Here is a 22,306-nt window from a genome sequence, read left to right as displayed (position 1 = left end):
CACAGTTTGATGCTCTTTAACACCACCTTTCCTTCCTCAGTTAGTCACTGATTACCTTGTTAATCACCAGTTCCTTAGATCACGCAGCCTTTTACTCTTTCCCCAAGCTGAACCTTCTGAATTACTTGCTGCCACAGGTTCCTTCCCAGCTGCATCAATCCTGTCTTACCAATTCTAGACAGTTGAAGAAGTACAGCAGCCAGGAAACCTCTCACCTTAGCACTAGCAGTCTGTGCACATGTAGCCACCTCCATACTCTCTTCCTCGCTCTCCTCTATATCCTCCTTTTTATCCCATTCCAACTCTTCTTCCTCCTCCCAGAACTCCCCCAGCTGCTCCTCATCTCCCTGATTAGAAAACATCTCCCAATCCTGCCCCTCCCCCTTCACTTCCTGTGAGTCCTGTATTGGGTCAGGTGCTTTGTGGGAATGTTGGTCCCTGGGCTTATTCCTTATTCTAAACAGTCTCTTGGCCACCGGAGGGCGGGCTCCTCCTCTACAAGAGGTTTGTGAAGGCCTCCCTATCTCCCTCCGGGGCTGCTCTCGCTTTCCTTGAGACCGTCTTCTCAGTAAACCCTCACAATATATAACTTTTTCATATACCGCCACTACTACAAAAGATTGCAGCAGTTCGCAACAAATTAAAACAAAAACATAATAAAAAAATAAACAGAAAAGAACTCCATATTATATAGGATAGAACAATCATACAAGAGTAACACACAAGTCAATCAAATAGCTAACTACATGGACGACTGGTGGCCAGCAACCCACAGTTAAGTGAGGGGAGGCGAAAAAAAAACAAATGCTAAAGAAAAAATGTGTTTTCAGTAGAACTTTAAAATGAGAGGACAGTTCAGAACGTAAAACTGGGGAAGGTCATTCCAAAGTTTAGGTGCAAGAAAGTAAAAAGTAGTGTGACATGTCGACTCATACTGAGACTGCTCTGAAGAAGGAAAAACCAAACGGTTTGAGTCAAGTGAGCGAAGAGGGCGAGAAGGGGTGTAAGGAATAATAAGAGTGGAGAGATAGGCAGGACTACCGCAGTGGAGTGTCTTATATGAGTTAAACAGAGAATTTTGAACCAAGATTGAAATTTGATTGGAAGCCAGTGAAGTGAAGATAAAAGACGGGTAATAAAATCAGATCACTGAGATTTACAGAGAAAACGAGCTGCTGAATTCTTTAAAGTCTGAGATGACACAAATGAGTATTTGAAGACAGATCAGAAATGCATGCAAGAGTATGTAGAGCCAAGAACTCAAGGAATTTAGTGATAGAATGAAGATGTCTAAGTGAAGAAAAACCCTGTTTGAGAACAGAAGAAACTTGAGAGGAAAAAGTGAGACCCGAATCAACACCAAGATATTTAAATAAGGCAACAGTAGGAACAGGAGAATTAAACAGAACCGACATGAGTGAGGGAACAAAAAATGGACCTGAGATCCAGCAAGCGGTAGTCTTCAAAGTATTAAAGTACCAAATGATGAATAGTGAGCCAGCCAGAAACAGCATCAAGACAAGATTGTAAGTGACTAAAATCTGGAATATAAAGCGTTTAAAACAGTGGTTCTTGATGAAGTGAAAAATGCCTGTAAAAAACGAAAAATATATCATAATCTATCCAAAGGAGAGGAGAGAGCGTTAAGAACTCTTCAAGAAGATAAAGAGATAATAAGAAGAAGAGTGGATAAAGGAGGAGGTTTGGTGATATTGGATAAGGATTATTATGATACGGAAATTTTAAATCAACTGTCCGATACCCAAACATATAAGAAACTTCCATATGACCCTACTGAAGAATTACAAAATCTTATTAAAGATACAGTATTGAAGGGGATAGAGGCTGGTTTCCTTACTGAAAAAGAGGTGTCATTTTTTAATAAAAGTCATCCAATAGTACCAATATTTTATACGGTACCTAAAATTCATAAGAACTTACAAAGACCCCCTGGAAGACCTATAGTAGCTTCAAAAAACTCCATCTTAGAACCACTGTCACAGTATGTGGATTGGTTTTTACAACCAATAGTAAAAAGTAGTGAGTCCTACATACAAGACAGCACCCATAAAAAGTAACTATAATGGTGACTTTTGATGTGGTCTCCTTGTATACTTCATTACTGCAAGTGGAGTGTTTAAAGATAGTAGAACGAAATTTGAAGATGAGACAGCGACCACATCAAGTCCCTACTGACTTTCTAGTAAGATTAACAGAAATAGCACTATCCAATAACTTCTTCATATTTAATGGAACATTTTACCAACAACAAAAAGGTGTAGCAATGGGCGTAACGTGTGCACCTTCAGTTGCAAATCTCTATATGGTGGATTTTGAAAATAAATGGATAGCTCAGAATCCATGGAAAAATTACATCAAAAGATGGTATGGATTCATCGACGACGTGTTTGCACTATGGGAAGGATCTTTAGAAGAATTGAGTAAATTCAAAAATTGGTTAAATGAAAGAGATGAAAATATCCGTTTTACAATGCAAGCGTCAGAAATTCAAATACATTTTCTGGATATCCAAATTTTGAAGCAACAGAATAAGTTATACACTAAAGTGTATGTAAAATCCACAGATCGGAACACGCTGTTACACTTTTCAAGTAATCATCCGAAAAAAACAAAAGAAAGCCTACCAATAGCCCAATTATTGCGATATAGAAGAATCTGCAATGATACAAAAACCTTTAAGGAACAGGCAAAAATGTTGAAAGAAAAATTTGTTCAAAGAGGTTATCCTGAGGAAACAGTTAAACACGCGTATAAAAGAGCAAGGTTTAACCACAGAGAACTATTATTATCTAAGAAGACGGAAGAAAATGGTGAAACAGCTATACAAACATGTGTATTACGCTATATGCATAATAACAACCAGGTTGTCAAAAGTATAAGAAAACATTGGCAATTAATGCAAATGCATCCAGCATTTAGAAATAAACATCTAAGAATAGTGTACACACGTAACCAAAATCTTAAAAAATTATTACAAGAAAAAAGTGAAGATCCGGTGGATATAAGTACACCTGGACATACAGAGTGTGGTAAATGTAAATATTGCAAATTAATGAGGACTACAGAAAAGTTTAAGAATCCAACTGACGAGAGACAGTACAATTTGAGATACAAGACAAATTGCGAATCAACATACGTTGTATATATATTGATCTGCCCGTGCCAGAAAATATATGTGGGGAAGACGAAAAGAGCTTTGAAAATAAGAATGAGTGATCACAATCATAATTTAAAATTTAAAAAATTGGAGGCTCCCCTAGTACAACACAGCTTGGAAAGGGGTCATTCATTTATGGATTATGAATGTGTAGTAATTGATCATGTCCCCATATCCATACGAGGAGGTGATAGAAATAGGAAATTGTTGCAAAAAGAACAACGTTGGATATATAGATTGGAAGCCTTAAATCCAACGGGACTGAACAATAAAATAGAGTGGAAAGTTTTCTTATAATATCAGTAGAACAAAAAAAAGGGGTATATGAGAGAGTGGAGAGGGGGAGGTTCGAGTAATTTGATTGGTTTAGAGAAAGAAGAGCCAGCAAGGCATCTGACGTAATAAAATCAGCTGATCGGCGCCATTTTCTGAGATATCCTCTAGCTGGGAGACAGACCAGCTTATAATCGAACGAGAATAACGCCCAAGTTCCGACCTAAATCGGGAGATGGGCGTTCTTCTCACAAAAACAAATAAAGCGGTATAATCGAAAGCCGAACTTTGGACGCTTTCAACTGCACTCCGTCGCGGATGCGGACAAAGTTGACGGGGGCGTATCGAAGGCGTGTCGAAGGCGGAACTGGGGCGTGGTTATCGGGCGAACAGAGATGGGCGCCCTTCGCCGATAATGGAACAGTTTTGAGCTAGAATTTAGGACACTTTTCCTGGACCCTGTTTTTTGACGAATAAGGCCCCCAAAAGCGCCCTAAATGACCAGATGACCCCCAGAGGGAGTCGGGGATGACCTCCCCTGACTCCCCCAGTGGTCACTAACCCCCTCCCACCACAACAAATGATGTTTCACAACTTTTTACTTTCACCCTCAAATGTCATACCCTCCTCCCAAGCAGCAGTATGCAGGTCCCTGGAGCAGTTGTTAGGGGGTGCAGTGGACGTCAAGCAGGTGGACCCAGGCCCATCCCCCCCCTACCTGTTACAATTGTGCTGCTTAATGCTACTAGTCGTCCAACCCCCCCAAACCCACTGTACCCACATGTAGGTGCCCCCCTTCACCTCTTAGGGCTATAGTAATGATGTAGACTTGTGGGCAGTGGGTTTTGAGGGGGATTTGGGGGGCTCAACACCCAAGGGAAGGGTGCTATGCACCTGGGAGCTCTTTTACCTTTTATTTGGTTTTTGTAAAAGTGCCCCCTAGGGTGCCCGGTTGGTGTCCTGGCATGTGAGGGGGACCAGTGCACTATGAATCCTGGCCCCTCCCACGAACAAATGCCTTGGATTTATTCGTTTTTGAGCTGGGCGATTTCATATTCCATTATCGCTGAAAACCAAAAACGCCCAGCTCACACCTTGACGAATAAAACATGGGCGTCTTTTTCTTTTAAAAAATACGATCCGCCCCGCCCCTTCACGGACCCGTTCTCGGAGATAAACGCCCATGGAGATAGGCGTTTCTGTTCCATTATGCCCCTCAGAGTGGTCTAGCAGAGAAATGAGATAACTGTGAGTACATGAGATGAGATATATATAAGATATAAAATAAAAAGAAGTAAACACAGCCAGAAATTTATATAAGTTGTTTAATTGCAGGGCACAAGAAAGGTTTAGCTCCAGATGAAGATGTTACGAAACAGAAGCGCACTGTAGAGCAAACCAGTGAGAAAGCCTGGAAGAAAAGATAAGTGCAAAATTGTATGATATTAAAAAGGAAGAATAAGTATAAAAAAGCAAAAAACTATTAACCTAGACTAATGAGGATTCCCGCTGTTATAATAGTAATACAATCCAACGGTACAGCGGAGAGGTGTAGTTTATGTAGTAAATAATTAATAAACACATCGGAGATCTGAAGACAAGGTGATTATATGCATTAAGAAGACTGTGTTGAAAAGTTTAAAGTGCCACAGAGGTATTAATTGATAGTATCGATTCTAAAGAGTACTATTGTTGAAGTGTAATTTACAATATAGTAACATAGTAAATGACGGCATATAAAGACCTGTACGGTCCATCCAGTCTGCCCAACAAGATAAACTCATTTTACATGGTATGTGATACTTTATATGTATGCCTGAGTTTGATTTTTCCTTGCCTTTCTCAGGGCACAGACCATAAAAGTCTGCCCAGCACTGTTCTTGAGCTTTCCATATCTATTCAGTTACAATCAGGGCGTAGACCATAGAAGTCTGCCCAGCACCGGTTTTGCTTCCAAATTACCGGCGTTGCCACCCAATCTCTGCTAAGATTCCGTAGATCCATTCCTTCTAAACAGGATTCCTTTATGTTTATCATGGAAGAAGAGGTCAGGAAAAGCAAGAGAATATCATCTGCATAAATGAAAAACTTAATGTTAAAACTTTGGATTAGAGTTGCAAGAGGCCTGAGAAAAATAAAAAAAAAAGCAAAGGTGAAAGTATAGATCCCTGAGGAGCCCCACATGACAAAGGAAAATCAACAGACTCAGAAGAGTCTGTGATAACAGTGAAAGAGCGAGAGGAAAGAAAAGAAGAAAACCAAGAAAGAACTGTGCCCCAGAGACCTAATGAAGCAGAAGTAATGAGTGATCAACAAGATCAAAAGCTGAAGACAAGTCGAGTGAAACCAGAAGGGTAATCTTACAAGCACTTGAAAGATAATCTAAGTGATTTCTCAGTAGTGGCCCCTAGTGTCCAGACTCAAGATCAACAACAGAAATATTCCAGAGAAAGTGGCAGTTTGTGACTGAGGAATGGCACTAAATAGTTGAGTTGCCGAAAGGGGGACATATAAATGGGAAAACTCCTCCCCACTCCCCCAAGTAATTAACAATAATAATGCTTATTTTTATAGCACTGCTGACAAGGTTTCAGGTATAATGGCCCTGCCCCATACAGCTTACAATTTAGAGGCAATGAGGAATACAAGGGCCTGTTTACTACAGTGCACTAATCAGGTAACATAGGATTTAGCATGCACTAACTATTAACATAAACCCTATGTGCTAAAAACAGCCAGCAAGCTACACACCCCATGCTAATTGCATAGAATGTTAGCAGGCAGGAACTGGTGGATTATGGACAGAGAGTGAGTATGGATTGTGCATGGTACTTACTCCAATTGTACAGTTAGCACAGGTGCATTTACCACCAGAGGAGGCAGTAACTGTGAAATACTGTATAGGCCACCCAAAGTTAGGCGTTGGGATGATTCGCATCGAACACGCTTTATAGAATACTAGCTTAACGTACATTTCGCACCTAACTTTGAGAGCAAGCAATTACGCCTGCCAAAGGCTGATGTAAATGCTTGCACCCAAGTAATGGCAGTTAGACATGCAAATGCAAGTAATTCTATAACACTGCGCCACAATTCTGGGACTGCCTTTGACCCGCCCATGCTCCCCTTTGGAGTAACATGCTATGAAAATTAGGTGTGCATGTTATAGACTAGGACATAGGGCAGATCAACTCATAACTCCTAATGACTGCCAATTAAATACTTGTTAATGCCAATTATTGATTGTTCTCACCAATTTAGCTAATTACTTTGCACACAGATCTTTGATCTATGCACAAAATTGAGCAACTAACTTTGGGCAACCTATACAAGATACACCCCCCGAAGTGCATCTACACTAATTACGAATAACCTTAAGAAGCAGTAAAGAAAATGTCTGAGCAATAACTGCAGGGGATATGCTGAGCAGGGTCCAGAAAGGTTACAAGGAGTGTTGGCAGTGGTGTGCTGGAGCCGTCTTGCTGGGCCATTTGTTATTTTTTTTAAGAATTTTGGGAGCCGTTTGTTAAACTTTAACAATCGGCTCCCAAAATTTGGGCTCCTGGCGGCTTCGGCGTCCAGCTGCCCTGTGGCTTGGGCATCTCACTTGCTTTCCTCCTCTCCGACCTTCACAGCAGCAAAAAAAAAAAAAAACGGCATGAAACCATGCGCAGGGCCGTAGCCCTGTGCACGCCGCTGCCAGCTCCCTTCCTTCTCCCTCTCCAAAACAAGAAGTTAAATCCTGAGGAGAGGGAGGAGGAAGCTAGCAGCGGCGCGCACAGGGCTATGGCCCCACACACAGTTTCATGCTGTTTTTTTTGTTTTGCCCGCTGCAAGCGTGAGGGTCACAGAGAAGAGTGAGTGAGCACAGCTCGTGGTTCCTTCAGGCCGCCGCAGTACCGGCCCGGGAGGAGGAAGGAAGCTAGCAGCAGTGCGTGTAGGGCTGCAGCCCAAGGAGGTTAGATTGAGGGAACGCATGAAGTCAAAAAAGTTGAAGCCACGGAGGTTTGTCTCTCTTTCCCCTCCCCCATGCAGCCGTCATCCCCATACATTCAAAATAAAGCAAACAGTCCTTTGAGCTGCTGCATCCACGTTGCCGTTCCTTATTATTGGTAGCATTTGTATTTAATCTCACTTATATTTTCAATCATGCCAGCTTGTGCAGCATACGGATGTACACAGAGGAAGTATAATAATGGAATAACATTTTCATAGGTAGAGTAGTAATTTGTTGTAAATTGAAATTAGTGTGTCATTTGGAGGGGCTGATTATAAGGACACTCTAGGACCTGTTGTATTTGTGCAGAGATTTTTTTCCTCCTGGTAAAGGGCCACTAAAACAGACATCATGTTATGAGAATCAGGTGCTCAACATCCAGCGTTTCTATTTATTTACTTATTTATAACATTTATATCCCTCATTAAACATGAATTAGGTTGAAATCTTGGAGCATTTAAAATCTTTTTTTTTCCTGTGCCTAGATCAAAACAGAAAGATGGTCAGCGTCCCTGCCAGCTAAGGTATGTCTAGCGTGCCCACATGAGGGGGAGGGAAAAGTGAGGAATGCATTGCCCCCCAGTCCACCCCAGACTCCCCTCCCCCCAAACTGCACGACTGGCTATGCCGGAGAGAGAGCCTGTTGTTAAAAGTGTTCCAGCACACCACTGAGTGTGGGTGACAGGACTGAATGGTTGCTCTGGGTCTCAGCCCATCACTTCATAGAGCCCACTGGAGTCCAGCTCTGACTGTGCCTGAAAGGAGCAGGAGGAAACTGCTGGGCCAAACAAATGCTCATTTACAAGTATATTACAGCAAAATATAGACCCTGGTGTTCAGTCACACCCACTATCTTAGTGACCCTTTTACAAAGGTGCGGGAGGGCTAACACGCAGGTAGCGCATGCCAGATCAGCACTACTGCCGGGGTAGCATGTGCGCCCAGTGGTAACACTGAGTTTGGCGCGCACTGAATCCTGCAGTAGGAAATATTTTTCTATTTTCTACCGCGAGGACGTTCCGGCGATAATTTATTTATTTATTTTATTGTATTTGTATCCCACATTATCCCACCTCTTTGCAGGCTCAATGTGGCTTACAATACATCATGGATAATGGATATGAGAAGAGGTTAAGCATTTGGAGTTACAGCAGGGTTTGTGTTGGATGGTGATGGAAAGCGTTAGAGTAAGAGACAAGGGTCTTGATTTACATTCATTGTATAAGTGAGAGTTTCGCATGACTTGGTCTTTGTGATAGGTCTTGTCGAAGAGATGGGTCTTTAGTAGCTTCCGGAAGTTGGTTAGTTCATGGACGGCTTTCAGGTTACGTGGTAATGCGTTCCAGAGCTGTGCGCTCATGTAAGTGAAGGTTGATGCGTGCATTAGTTTGTACTTTAGACCTTTGCAGTTGGGGAAATGAAGATTGAGGAATGTGCGAGAAGATTTTTTAGCATTCCTGGATGGTAGGTCTATCAAGTCTGACATGTATGCTGGGGCATCGCCATGGATGATTTTGCTCATTTTCAAAGCACTTAGAGGCTTATTTTCAAAGCACTTAGCCTCCCAAAGTTCCATAGAAACCTATGGAACTTAGCCTCCCAAAGTGCTTTGAAAATATGCCTCTTAGCCTCCCAAAGTTCCATAGAAACCTATGGAACTTAGCCTCCCAAAGTGCTTTGAAAATATGCCTCAAAATTTGTGTACTAGGGTGCATACTTTGAACGTGATGCGCTCTTTGAGTGGGAGCCAGTGTAACTTCTCTCGAAGGGGTTTTGCACTCTCATATTTTGGTTTACCAAATATGAGTCTGGCTGCCTTGTTCTGGGCTGTTTGGAGTTTCTTGAGTATTTGCTCCTTGCAGCCAACATAAAGTGAGTTGCAGTAGTCTAGATGACTAAGGACTAAAGATTGAACCAGGTTATGGAAGACGGTCCTCAGGAAGAATGGTCTTACTCTTTTTAATTTCCACATTGATTGGAACATCTTTTTGGTTGTGTTTTTCGCATGATTCTCAAGTGTTAGGTGTCGATCAAAGGTGACACCAAGGATTTTCAAGGTGTCCGAGATAGGTAGCACAGCCACATTGACATATGCTGCATGGTTACCATACGGGTAGTGTGTGCGCCCAGTGGTAATTCTGAGTTTGGCGTGCACTGAATCCTGCGGTAGGAGGATGCAACCATGTTTAGCTATAACTAGGGCAGCACCATGGGTAGCATTACCCTAGCCCTTAGACATCATGGGAGAGGGGCACAGTTTGTTGACTATTTCATTTATTTGTCTTTTGTTTTTTTTGGGGGGGTGGGGGTTCAGGAGAAAAAGAGAGATCTTATCTCTCTGCATTGGACGGCATGTCTCTACCGTCTATGTAAATACCACACGCGGCTGACTTTCTGGTCCCCTACTTATTAAAGAAGCCCTAGTGGGATAGTGATGGGATTTTGGATGCAGTCCCTGGGTACAGTTCCCAGCTGGCAGAATCAAGCCAAGAAACGGAATTTTTCAGAACGATTTCTCCACACGCTACTGCTACAGTTTGATAAGGACAGAATGTGCGTTTCCCCAGCTCTGTGGAACGTTTTAAAAGAAAATGGCGAGGTGTGGTCAACTTTTAAGGGCAACAATCTCCTCAGCCACGTTTCTTTAGCAAATGATCCGACGGGTCTGGAATTGGGATTTTGCATAGGTTGTCCAGCGGGCCGTTAGATTACATTACACTAGCCATTAAACCCTAGCCTAGGACTCCCTCGCCCTGCAGGACGTGATATTAGCGCCTGACTTCACCCAAGAAACATCTGAAAACTCTGTTCGATCTAGTTTTTGGGGAGCTCGCGTGTGTGTCTCCAGCCCCTGAAGCGAATCAGCGAGGTCGCCTGGCAGAACGTCAGCGGGGAAGGCGCCTATAAATCCACCTCCCGCGCCGCTTTTCACATGGACTGGAGCACATCTGCACTGTCAATTCTCGAGCCCGTAGCTCGTGTTTCCAATATCTGATCCCAGGACAAGAGCGCGGGATTAAAAGAGGCTCTTCTCAGGTTGTAAGGAGCTGGCTGCCCCCGACCACGTTTGGATTGCAAAAGTAATCTATCTTCCTCTCCACATTCCACTTGGATCTAATCTGGCAATGTGACGCGATCCCTTTTGCTGGAGAAAGAAGTCTTGCTTTTCACTAATAAGTCTCCGAGCTCTCTGATCTTAAGCCTACGGTCCAGCCTTGGGTTGTTTTTTTTTTCACTTCTCAGCTGTTTTGCCCCCTCCTCTTCCCCTACCCTCGTGCTATCTGGACCAGCTGCCGTTACAGGAGTCCTGATGTCTTCATTTGACCCCTCGCAGTTGTTGATGCTGTGTATTTCTCAGATTTCTAGGAAGGTTCTCAGCATCCAGGCTGCTGAGCTGAGCTAGAAGGAAAGGAGGGAGGGAGAAAGAAAGAGCAACGTGAGAGCAGGGGATCTGCCTTCCTGGGGTTGTTCCCTCTCCCTGGCCGCCAGGGCTTCAGGAGCACCATCAAAAAGCCTCTCGGACTGTGCAAAAGCACCGACCTTTGTGCTGCTGTGTTCAGCTTTTTTTTTTTTTTTTGTATTTTTTTTTTATTTTGTATGTTCCACTTTTTTTTTCCCTCTTGCTGCTGTTATTGTTTTTAACATACGATCCATGATTGTGAACTTTTCAAGACGTTGCTACGGAATAAGAGATACCTGAGCCCGATCCAATTCATGCATTTCTTGGCTGGTGGATTGAATCTCGGGATTTCATGTCAATCTTAGGTCTGAAGAGACCATATAAAAGGTAAGAAACTGCTGTAGCTTAGGAGGGGGTTTACCTGCTGGGACACAGCCCCTGAAAACCTTAGAAAGTGCACTGCAAAAGCAAATTCGTGTACAAATGGTTTGGATTTTTGTTTTTTTGTTTTTTTTGGGGGGGGGGAGCGGGCGAGGGGTGCATACTTGGCCATTACTTTTTTTTTCTCTCTCTCCTGAGTAGAGTATTGCTTGCAACTAGCACAATGAAACTCCAAAGCAAATTTTGTAATATATACGTACATGTTTCTTAATTTTAAACGGACTATTGACTAAAAATCCAGTATGTTTTTACTGCACTTTGCATGGTTTATTTCAGCAGTGAAAAGCGATACAAGCTCTATGCGCAACTTGGATTGCACCATGGCAGCTTTTGCAAAGTTGTGTGTCGTATATTTTAATTCGCACAAAAGAAGCTTACAATATCACTTAAGCGCAGGTACATTTAATTCTGCTTGGATTGGAGCAAAAAAAAAAAAAAAGTGAGAGTGTATTTGGATTTGACAGTTTTATTAGGAAACAAGAAAGTTAGAGATGTCGACAACTTGCCATACTCGATTACCCACTCTCATTATTAACTGTTCGATCGCCAGAAACTAATCTAAACTCGCCTTCGGTTTTGGGGTGCCACTGCACTTCGCCATTAGCCGACTGGTCTGCCCTTTTAGCTGTACTGACACGCACTTTACATAATTCAAGCACAGAACCGTGTAGCAGTCAACATGTAACCCAGTACAGAGCTTAGTTGCAATACCAGACAGTTGGCCCCAGGAAAGTGTTTTTGCCATAGTTGGGGGGGAGCAGCTCTCTTTTCAGCCTGATACCTTGCTGCACAAGGAACTGCAGTTGATGCTTTGATCTCTCGCTTCCCCCAAGGCTGTGTGCCCTTTTGATACGGGTCCCAGAAAGTGTCTTCCTTGCCAGCTGGCAGATTCATTTCTGTCATCACGCAACTTTCTCCGTCTGTCATGGGCCGATGTCCATTAAAGTTTAACTCAAATCTCGCCTGAGCATTTCAGACCAAAGGATTTTAACTGGGGAGCTGAACCGGTCTGCAACAAGTAAGGAGACTGTTGGCCAGCAGCCTTGGTTTTTGATAAGTGCTTACTTGTTGCAGGTTTGTGCACTAGTGGGGTTGTGGTTTCCAAAAGCGCGGACAGTGGCCACAAGAACGTTTTGTGAAGCGTTCACCAAATTAAAACTTGACCCACTTAACTCCTAAGTAAAAACGCTGCAACATTTGATCTGTGTTGCTCCGCGGACACAGAAGTTTAACTAATAAAACGAAAAATAGCCAATGCGTGAGAGCCGAAGAATCTCAGAAATGGGGCACTGTAATACTTAACATTTTTTTTTTCTGGAGGGTGCCTATAATAAAATTGTGAACAGGAGAGAAAGAATTCCACGTAGTTGTAAATCTGACAGTTCTTCTGTCCGCATAGTATTCCATATTAGGAAGGTAAATAGGTAAGAAAATGATCTGGTTGGGCATCTCTGGACGTCGGAAACTCCGTATTGCATTTACACAAAATCACTGACTGCTTTTTCGTGCAAGAGAAAGGTGACCCTTTGAAATGTTTCCATTGTGTTGCTATAAATGACCCGTTTCCTTTAGACAAACAATGCATTCCATTGCTTTGCAAAATTGCAAGCGCTCCCAGCAAATGCAAAGGGCCACCGATTTAAAATGAAACCTTACGAGAGGCATTATTTTGGGCGTTTACACAATTGTCTCGGGTGGGGGAGCCAGCTGTATTGACTGTGAGCTAAACTTTGTTTTGCAGTAAGTTTAAAGGTTTTGCCACGCTGCCTGGTTCCTCCCCCACTGGATTTCATTATGCAGTTAACAATTTTCTATTGCAAAACAAACCCGGGAAGTGGCCGTTCTCTAAAGTGTATTAAGTGAACCAATAGCATTTTAGTATTAAAGTGACTAGACGACACTGCCCTCTAGTGTTTGGGGCAAAAAACAGCACTCGCCTTTACAGTACTTCACTGTAAACTAAGAAGTCTTTTCGTCCAGAACAATCGAACCGGAGATTTTCCGGAGATGGGAGGGCAGTAGAAGGAGAGGACATGATATGAGAGTGAAGGGGGGCAGACTCAAGAAAAAATGTCAGGAAGTATTTTTTCTGGGAGAGAATGGTGGATGCTTGGAATGCCCTCCCGCGGGAGGTGGTGGAGATGAAAACGGTAACAGAATTAAAAAAAGCGTGGGATAAACATAAAGGAATCCTGTGCAGAAGTAATAGATCCTCAGAAGCTTAGCCGAGATTGGGAGGCGGGGCTGGTGTTTGGGTGGTGGGGCTAGTTCTGGGCAAGACTTCTACGGTCTGTGTCCTGAAAATGGCAGATACAGATCAAGGTAAGGTATACACAAGAAGTAGCACATATGAGTTTATCTTGTTGGGCAGACTAGATGGACCGTGCAGGTCTTTTTCTGCCGTCATCTACTATGTTACTATGTTGAGGTGACAAACTAGTTTCTTATCAATAATATTTATCCACTTGTAGTCGATTAGTGGAAAGCAATCGGAGGTTAACATTTTCCAAACATGTGACCACTATATATACAAGGTAGTGCTTAAAGGTGCATCAGCCGACATGGCTAGTTTGCTTAACGCTCTGTTTACTTTGAGTTGCTGATAGCCGTCTGCTTGAGCAGGTCTCGGATTAGTTGCATTTTGAAAGAGGTGGGATTCCTGAGAACGAGGGAATGGGGAAACTGTTCTCCACTTGTCTTGTGAGTTTACAGACATAAAAAAAAAAAAAAAAGTCGGAATGAAAATATGAACACATTCGATTACTAACTTGCTCGGAGACTTCAGTGTCGGTAAGAAACTAGATATCCTTTGCTTTTACGTTCAAACTGTCAATCCTACACAATCCGAGAGGGGGTGAAATAGAAAAATTCTGAACTTCTAATATGTTTCCATGCTTTTTTTCACGTGAGAATAGTTAAAACCTCTCACCGGTCACATAAGGGAGTTTATCTGATCAAAAGATAACAAAATCACTTTTAGACACAAATTAAAGGAAACAAAGCCAGCACATCTGTTGGAGATTTTCCTTAGCAGAAAAAAATACAATTCAGGCTTGATTAATCGACAGACAGTATTTTTCAAGATATTAAATATGGAAGGTCCACAGTGCAGGATTCAGTTTAAGTTATAGATAAAATGCCTTCTAATCTAATTGAATCCATTTCTAGACAGACAGTGGCTCCAGCAAGTTATCCTTTCTTATTCTAAAAAGGTTTTGCTAGTTCAACTGTTGCTTAGTAGAGAATGAGTTCTGATGGCCTGGTGCATGGTTTGGAAACATTGCCTGAATTTATTGCCCTCCACCTGAATTTACCATTGCTGAACTTTCCTGGAGTAAATACTACTACTACTACTACTACTTAACATTTCTAGAGCGCTACTAGGGTTACGCAGCGCTGTACAAATTAACAATTAAGGACGGTCCAATTAACAATTAAGGACGGTCCCTGCTCGGAAGAGCTTACAATCTAAATAAATCCAGTCTTTATTGCTTCTGATTGCCTTTGTTTTCTTGTTCTAATGTATTTTATTTTCAATGTTTTAACTTTTTTTTTAATAAGGGATGAGCATTTGTATAAAGCTGGCCTTTGAAAAAAAATCCCTTTTCCTCCCAAACCTTCCTCTTGGTATTTCACAATAAATAAATAACATTTAAAAAAATAAATAGGTGACACCCTGCATTGCTTTCTCCTCAGAGTATAGGGCTTCTCCCATTCAGATTTAGATTAATAATCCCAGGAACAGATAATAAGAATGAGTTCTGAAATCCTAATTAATACCGGTATCGCCTCATTTCGATGACAACCAGCAAGCCATTGATTAAAAAAAAATAATCCGAGTTATGTTGCTTCAAAATATTTATTGAATTCCCACATTTGATTTCAAGAAGTGAATTAAAACTGTTTCAGGCTTCAGTTTTCCCAAATTTAGCAGCAAAGGGATGAATATTATGTGGTTGGACTGTTAAACAGCTGATATCAAAAGCAGGTTCTCTTTCCAACATGTCTGCAGATGTAGCCAGAAAGGATCCGGTTCTTTCTTGAAAGAGGCTGTGATCAAGGTCCAGGTTTAAACCCTCTGAGATACTACAGATTATTATATTTCATGAAGGGCAAATTTTGCAGGCCAGCTGTCCTTGAAACATCCGAATGCCATGAATAAACTCCCTTGCGTAACAGTTTTACATTCTGAATCAAATATTGCTCATCAGATCCTGGGGCTGCCTCTGTTTCAGGCTAACCCATTGTGCTCCAATTTAATGTTTCCTTTCTACCAAAAAAAAAAATGACAGCCACAAAAGCCATTTAATTATTGGAAGCCTTTCTGATAAAAAAAAAAAATATATATATATATATATACATATATAAACGTTTAAGGGAAGGGCAAGGAAGTCTGATTGTTACCGCTGGCGTCCTTCTGTTCTATGCATTGTTGAAGCCAGTCTGCATGGGAGAGTCTTGAGAGGCAGTAGAACTCCCTCCCACCCCCCCCCCCCCCCCCAAAAAAAAAATCTGTTCCTTTGAAAGGCAATCACAGAGCCAGGATACAATGGCCTCCAGAGACATGAAAAGTGCCTCAGCGCCATGGCCCTAACTAGTGTGAGAGCATAAGCTAGCAGCCCCGCAGAAGAAGGGAGAGAGCCCATATGCAGCACAAACTATAAAAGAAAGGCCTGGAGGATCCCCTAGACTTCTTTACAGCAGGAGATCTAAGGGATATTTCCATAACTCAGCAGGAGAAAAACAGCCATTGCCCAGCCACCCACTGTTTAATCAGATTCAATAGCACTTTGAGAAATGAAATGGGAAGAAGCTAGGGGAAAGTGAGCTGCCCTGAACTTTCAGTTCTCAGGAATTTAAGGAAGCTAATAGTTATAATCTGGCATTGTATTCCTTCTCTTTTTGGAATGGACAGGTCCCTCTCCTGGAAGTCCATCTAAGATGAAGTTATGGGCTGTTGTGGCTTTCTGTGTGTTGCTGCTGAGCTCCATGTCCAGCACCCCGCTGCCCGCAAGCTGGCAGGCTGGTAAGAAGCATTTCCATGTGCCAGCATCCCTGGAGGAAGAGGAACAGTCCTTGCCAGTGCCTCAGGACCTCGGAGAAGTCATCCCCCATCCATACCTTCACTGTAAGCAACAGTGCTGTATTCTGCTTTGCTGGCATTCACTGGCTCCATAACCCTAAAGGCTTAATTTGTAGACATAAAAGAAGGGGGAACTGTGGAGTCAAGGCAGGGGGTAGGAACAGGGAGGTTTTAGTTATGCACCCCTCTCAAGCCAGCTCATGGCTCTACCCCACCCCACCCCCTATACTCCAGTATCTCCTCTTCCCTTCCCTACCCCCTATATAGCCAGCATTTTACCTTTCCTGTTCCCCAGATGACCAGCTTCTTTCCTTCCTTTCCCTATCTCCCCATTTGGCCAGCATCTAGCATCTCTCCTCCCCTCATCCAGTGCCCAAGTCATTCCATTTCTCTTCCCTACCCAACCCCAAAGATGACTATCTCACCTTCCCTGCCCTCCCCATATCCAACATCTCCCCTTTCTCCCCCCCCCCTCCCCCCCAGTGTCCAACATCTCTTCTTCCCTACTGTCTCCCACCTCCTACTTCTGCCACTGCCTTTCTACCTCAACCAGAGCCAACTCAGCAAAACAGAGTGGCAGCAGGAGTTTGAACACAGTATGTTCTCATGGCCTTCTGGGTTTCACCCCTTCTAATGCAAGCTTCCTGTCAGAGGAGACAGGATGTGGCAGGTCTTGAGCATGTGCACACAGGTGCTCAAAGACCTGACACTGTGCTGCTGTCTTGCCAGTCCAGCACCCTTCTTTCACACACACCCTCTTCCCCCCCCTTAAAAAAAACTGCCACCATAGAAAGCCACTTAGTCCACCTGGTGGTAGAGCTAGCCCTGGGAGGACAGGCCAGGGGCAGGAGCAACAGGAAAAGAGGGGCTGGATTAGCAAATATGGCGACTGTTCCCTGCTCTGCTCCAGGACACCCTCTCCCTCTTCTTCTTCTGCTTGGAAGGAGTGGAAGAAAGGGCTGGAGAACACCCCTGCTGCACTAGAGTCTGAAAAGAAAACTGTGTTCCAGGCCATTCCCCCAGAAAATAGGCCCTGCCTAATTAAGCTTCTTTCCTGATCATTTTTCTGCATGTGTTGGAGTCAAGTCCAGGTGTTTATAATAGTGCAATATCATTTTTCTAGCAATATCTGTGGTAGACGTATAATATGCTTTTGTGAAGCCTTGGTTCATCTCTGAAAATGGCATCGGTCTGTAAGTGTCAATTCTAGTAGACTTAGAGGGGCATAATTGAACGAAAACGCCTATCTCCATGGGCGTTTATCTCCGAGAACGGGTCAGTGAAGGGGCGGACCGAACCGTATTTTCGAAAAAAATAGACGCCCATGTTTTATTCAACAATGTGTGAGCTGGGCGTTTTTGTTTTTCAGCGATAATAGAAAATGAAAGCGCCCAGCTCAAAAACGAATAAATCCAAGACATTTATTCGTGGGAGGGGCCAGGATTCGTAGTGCACTGGTCCCCCTCACATGCCAGGACATCAACCGGGCACCCTAGGGGGCACTTTTACAAAAACAAAAAAAAAGGTCAAAGAGCTCCCAGGTGCATAGCACCCTTCCCTTGTGTGTTGAGCCCCCCAAATCCCCCTCAAAACCCACTGCCCACAAGTCTACACCATTACTATAGCCCTAAGGGGTGAAGGGGGGCGCCTACATGTGGGTACAATGGGTTTGGGGGGGTTGGACGACTAATAAGCATTAAGCAGTACAATTGTAACAGGTAGGGGGGGATGGGCCTGGGTCCACCTGCCTGAAGTCCACTGCACCCCCTAACAACTCCTCCAGTGACCTGCATACTGCTGCCAGGGAGCTGGGTATGACATTTGAGGGTGAAAATAAAAATGTGTGAAACATCATTTTTTTGTGGTGGGAGGGGGTTAGGTACCACTGGGGGAGTCAGGGGAGGTCATCCCCGATTCCCTCCAGTGGTCATCTGGTCATTTAGGGCACTTTTTGGGGCCTTATTCGTGAAAAAAACAGGGTCCAGGAAAAGTGTCCTAAATTCTAGCTAAAAACGCATACTTTCTTCCCATTATCGCTGAAATGCGCCCATCTTTGTTCGGCAGATAACCACGCCCCAGTTCCGCCTTCGCCACACCTCTGACACGCCCCCATAAACTTTGTCCGCATCCGCGACGGAGTGCAGTTGAAAACGCCCAAAAATCGGCTTTCGATTATACCGCTTTATTCGTTTTTGTGAGATAAACGTCCATCTCCCAATTTAGGTCGGAACTTGGGCGTTTTTCTCGTTCGATTATAAGCTGGTTATTGTGCTGCTACCTTTTATCAGGCCAACCTAAAAATGATCCAGAATCATTGCAACCCTGAAGATTTAGAAAGAACAGCTCATGTAGTAATTTTCAGAATAGCCCAATAAACGGTCTCACAAGCCTGCAAAGAATCCAGCCCCTGACAGCAGTAACAGATAATACAAGTTTTTCCTTTTTCATGATATCAAACATGGCTGATCCTTAAACTGCTTAGAGTGGACAGATTTTTATTCCCCAGAACTTGATCTGCATGTCCTAATTGCTTAGAGACAGATCATGTTAAGAAAAAACACTTTGGTGTAAAACTGATCTGCTCAGTTTTTTTTCCTTTCTGATAAGATGCATAAAATCATAAAAACAGCCATATTGGGTCAGACTGATGGTCCATCTAACCCAGTATCCTGCTTCCAACAGTGGCTAATTCAGGTCATAAGTACCTGGCTGAATCCCAAAGAGGAGTAAGATTCCATGTTGCCGATTTTAGGAATAAGTAGTGGTTTTTCGCCATGTACAGTGGTGGAAATAAGTATTTGATCCCTTGCTGATTTTGTAAGTTTGCCCACTGACAAAGACATGAGCAGCCCATAATTGAAGGGTAGGTTATTGGTAACAGTGAGAGATAGCACATCACAAATTAAATCCGGAAAATCACATTGTGGAAAGTATATGAATTTATTTGCATTCTGCAGAGGGAAATAAGTATTTAATCCCTCTGGCAAACAAGACCTAATACTTGGTGGCAAAACCCTTGTTGGCAAGCACAGCGGTCAGACGTCTTCTGTAGTTGATGATGAGGTTTGCACACATGTCAGGAGGAATTTTGGTCCACTCCTCTTTGCAGATCATCTCTAAATCATTAAGAGTTCTGGGCTGTCGCTTGGCAACTCGCAGCTTCAGCTCCCTCCATAAGTTTTCAATGGGATTAAGGTCTGGTGACTGGCTAGGCCACTCCATGACCCTAATGTGCTTCTTCCTGAGCCACTCCTTTGTTGCCTTGGCTGTATGTTTTGGGTCATTGTCGTGCTGGAAGACCCAGCCACGACCCATTTTTAAGGCCCTGGCAGAGGGAAGGAGGTTGTCACTCAGAATTGTACGGTACATGGCCCCATCCATTCTCCCATTGATGCGGTGAAGTAGTCCTGTGCCCTTAGCAGAGAAACACCCCCAAAACATAACATTTCCACCTCCATGCTTGACAGTGGGGACGGTGTTCTTTGGGTCATAGGCAGCATTTCTCTTCCTCCAAACACGGCGAGTTGAGTTCATGCCAAAGAGCTCAATTTTTGTCTCATCTGACCACAGCACCTTCTCCCAATCACTCTCGGCATCATCCAGGTGTTCACTGGCAAACTTCAGACGGGCCGTCACATGTGCCTTCCGGAGCAGGGGGACCTTGCGGGCACTGCAGGATTGCAATCCGTTATGTCGTAATGTGTTACCAATGGTTTTCGTGGTGACAGTGGTCCCAGCTGCCTTGAGATCATTGACAAGTTCCCCCCTTGTAGTTGTAGGCTGATTTCTAACCTTCCTCATGATCAAGGATACCCCACGAGGTGAGATTTTGCGTGGAGCCCCAGATCTTTGTCGATTGACAGTCATTTTGTACTTCTTCCATTTTCTTACTATGGCACCAACAGTTGTCTCCTTCTCGCCCAGCGTCTTACTGATGGTTTTGTAGCCCATTCCAGCCTTGTGCAGGTGTATGATCTTGTCCCTGACATCCTTAGACAGCTCCTTGCTCTTGGTCATTTTGTAGAGGTTAGAGTCTGACTGATTCACTGAGTCTGTGGACAGGTATCTTTCATACAGGTGACCATTGCCGACAGCTGTCTGTCATGCAGGTAACGAGTTGATTTGGAGCATCTACCTGGTCTGTAGGGGCCAGATCTCTTACTGGTTGGTGGGGGATCAAATACTTATTTCCCTCTGCAGAATGCAAATAAATTCATATACTTTCCACAATGTGATTTTCCGGATTTAATTTGTGATGTGCTATCTCTCACTGTTACCAATAACCTACCCTTCAATTATGGGCTGCTCATGTCTTTGTCAGTGGGCAAACTTACAAAATCAGCAAGGGATCAAATACTTATTTCCACCACTGTATATCTTAATAGCATATTATGAACTTTTCCTCCAGGAACTTGCCCAAACCTTTTTTTAAACCCACCTACCCTAACTGTTGTTACCACATCCTCTAGCAGCATTCTACTGTGACAAGCAAGGAAAGACAGTCAGGGACAAATTCTGTATTTTGGTTCTGTAGTCACTAGTAAAAAAGCCCCGTTTCTGATGCAAATGAAACGGGGGCTAGCAATGTTTTCTTCTGTGTGCATGTGGGAGTGTGTGTGTCCCTGCCCTCTGGCCTCTCTCCCCTCCCCCCTCTGAGTCCTTCACTGTTACAGAGCCAGCGATTTGATTTCGTGCTCTGCTGTTTTCCTTCACTGACTGTGTTACAGAGAGGGCGGGGCAGACACTCATAGGGAAACCGGATATCTCGCCCCCTTCACACTTCCGGCTGGAGGCTTCATAGAACGTTGGTGTTGCTTTTTATATAGAGAGATATTACTGCAAACAGAAATCATCAGGGGTCATTAGCTACACATTCCATTTGCATTTGAAAAGCTACATTTTCATCACCTAAGACTGGAAGCAATCCCTCTTATTGATCATGACTTTTTGAGGATTATTCTGTTACTTAGGCATTATATCTGATCCGCATGAAAGTGATGAAGCAGAAGGGATCCATCAGATTACATAACACTTCTCCTTGATAAGGGGGACAGGTGATACCAATTGCAGTGTCAGTTTCTGTGGGGCTTCTAAGCCAAAGAAACAAACACAATGTATTTTCTCCTCTGGCATGACACTGAACAAGGTAATGAACTAGAATGGTATTAATCATTCAAAAGGGAGAGCTGACCCAGGCATCTTTGATGTCATAGTTCTTATTGAATGCAGCTGACAGGTTTCTATTTTGTTCTGCTTTTGCCTCTAGCATCACACATTTCAGTGGCACACATAAAAGTAAAGTGAGTTCTAAGACAGGTGCACAGTTTATTTGAAATTCTGTACATAAATCAGCTTCTGAGTTACAGATGTGGGGAGTCTCTCCAGGAGAAGGGCTATTTTTGTCACAAATGAACACAATTGGCAGTAACTTCTTAATAGTAATTGAATATAAATAATTAAGAACACAAGTATTGAAATTCTGGGACAGACCGAAGGTCCATCAAGTCCAGCATCCTGTTTCCAACAGTGGCCAATCCAGGTTACAAGTACCTGGCAAGATCCCAAAACAGTACAATACATTTTGTGCTGCTTATCCTCGAAATAAGCAGTGGATTTTCCCCAAGTCCATTTTTAATATTGGCTTATGGACTTTTCTTTGAATGCTATCCAAACGTTTTTTAAACCCCGCTACGCTAACTCTTTTACTACATTCTCTGGCAATGAATTCCAGCGTTTAATTACACATTGAGTGACAACATATTTTTCTCTGATTTGTTTTAATTTTATTACTTTGTAGCTTCATTGTGTGGCCACTAGTCCTAGTATTTTTGGAAAGAGTAAACAAGCGATTCAGGTCTACCCGTTCCATTCCACTCATTATTTTATAGGCCTCTATCATATCTCCCCTCAGCCGTCTTTTTTCCAAGCTGAAAA

General features: G+C 43.2%; 1 protein-coding gene across 1 annotated transcript in view; it reads left to right on the top strand.

The window, feature by feature from the left end:
• Positions 1–10,450: 10,450 nt before the first annotated feature.
• Positions 10,451–22,306, top strand: part of GDNF (glial cell derived neurotrophic factor) — a 31,451-nt gene continuing 19,595 nt past the window's right edge. Inside the window, exons 1-2 of the mRNA XM_030192166.1 lie at positions 10,451–11,235; positions 16,205–16,417. Of these exons, the coding sequence (XP_030048026.1) occupies positions 16,231–16,417 (187 nt within the window). The 5' untranslated portion in view covers positions 10,451–11,235; positions 16,205–16,230. The remainder of the gene's footprint in view (positions 11,236–16,204; positions 16,418–22,306) is intronic.

Source organism: Microcaecilia unicolor, chromosome 2 (genome assembly GCF_901765095.1).
Source record: "Microcaecilia unicolor chromosome 2, aMicUni1.1, whole genome shotgun sequence".
Taxonomy (NCBI): Eukaryota; Metazoa; Chordata; class Amphibia; order Gymnophiona; family Siphonopidae; genus Microcaecilia; species Microcaecilia unicolor.
The sequence above is the reverse complement of the archived record's forward strand: the minus strand, read 5'-3'. Positions and strand labels throughout refer to the sequence as shown.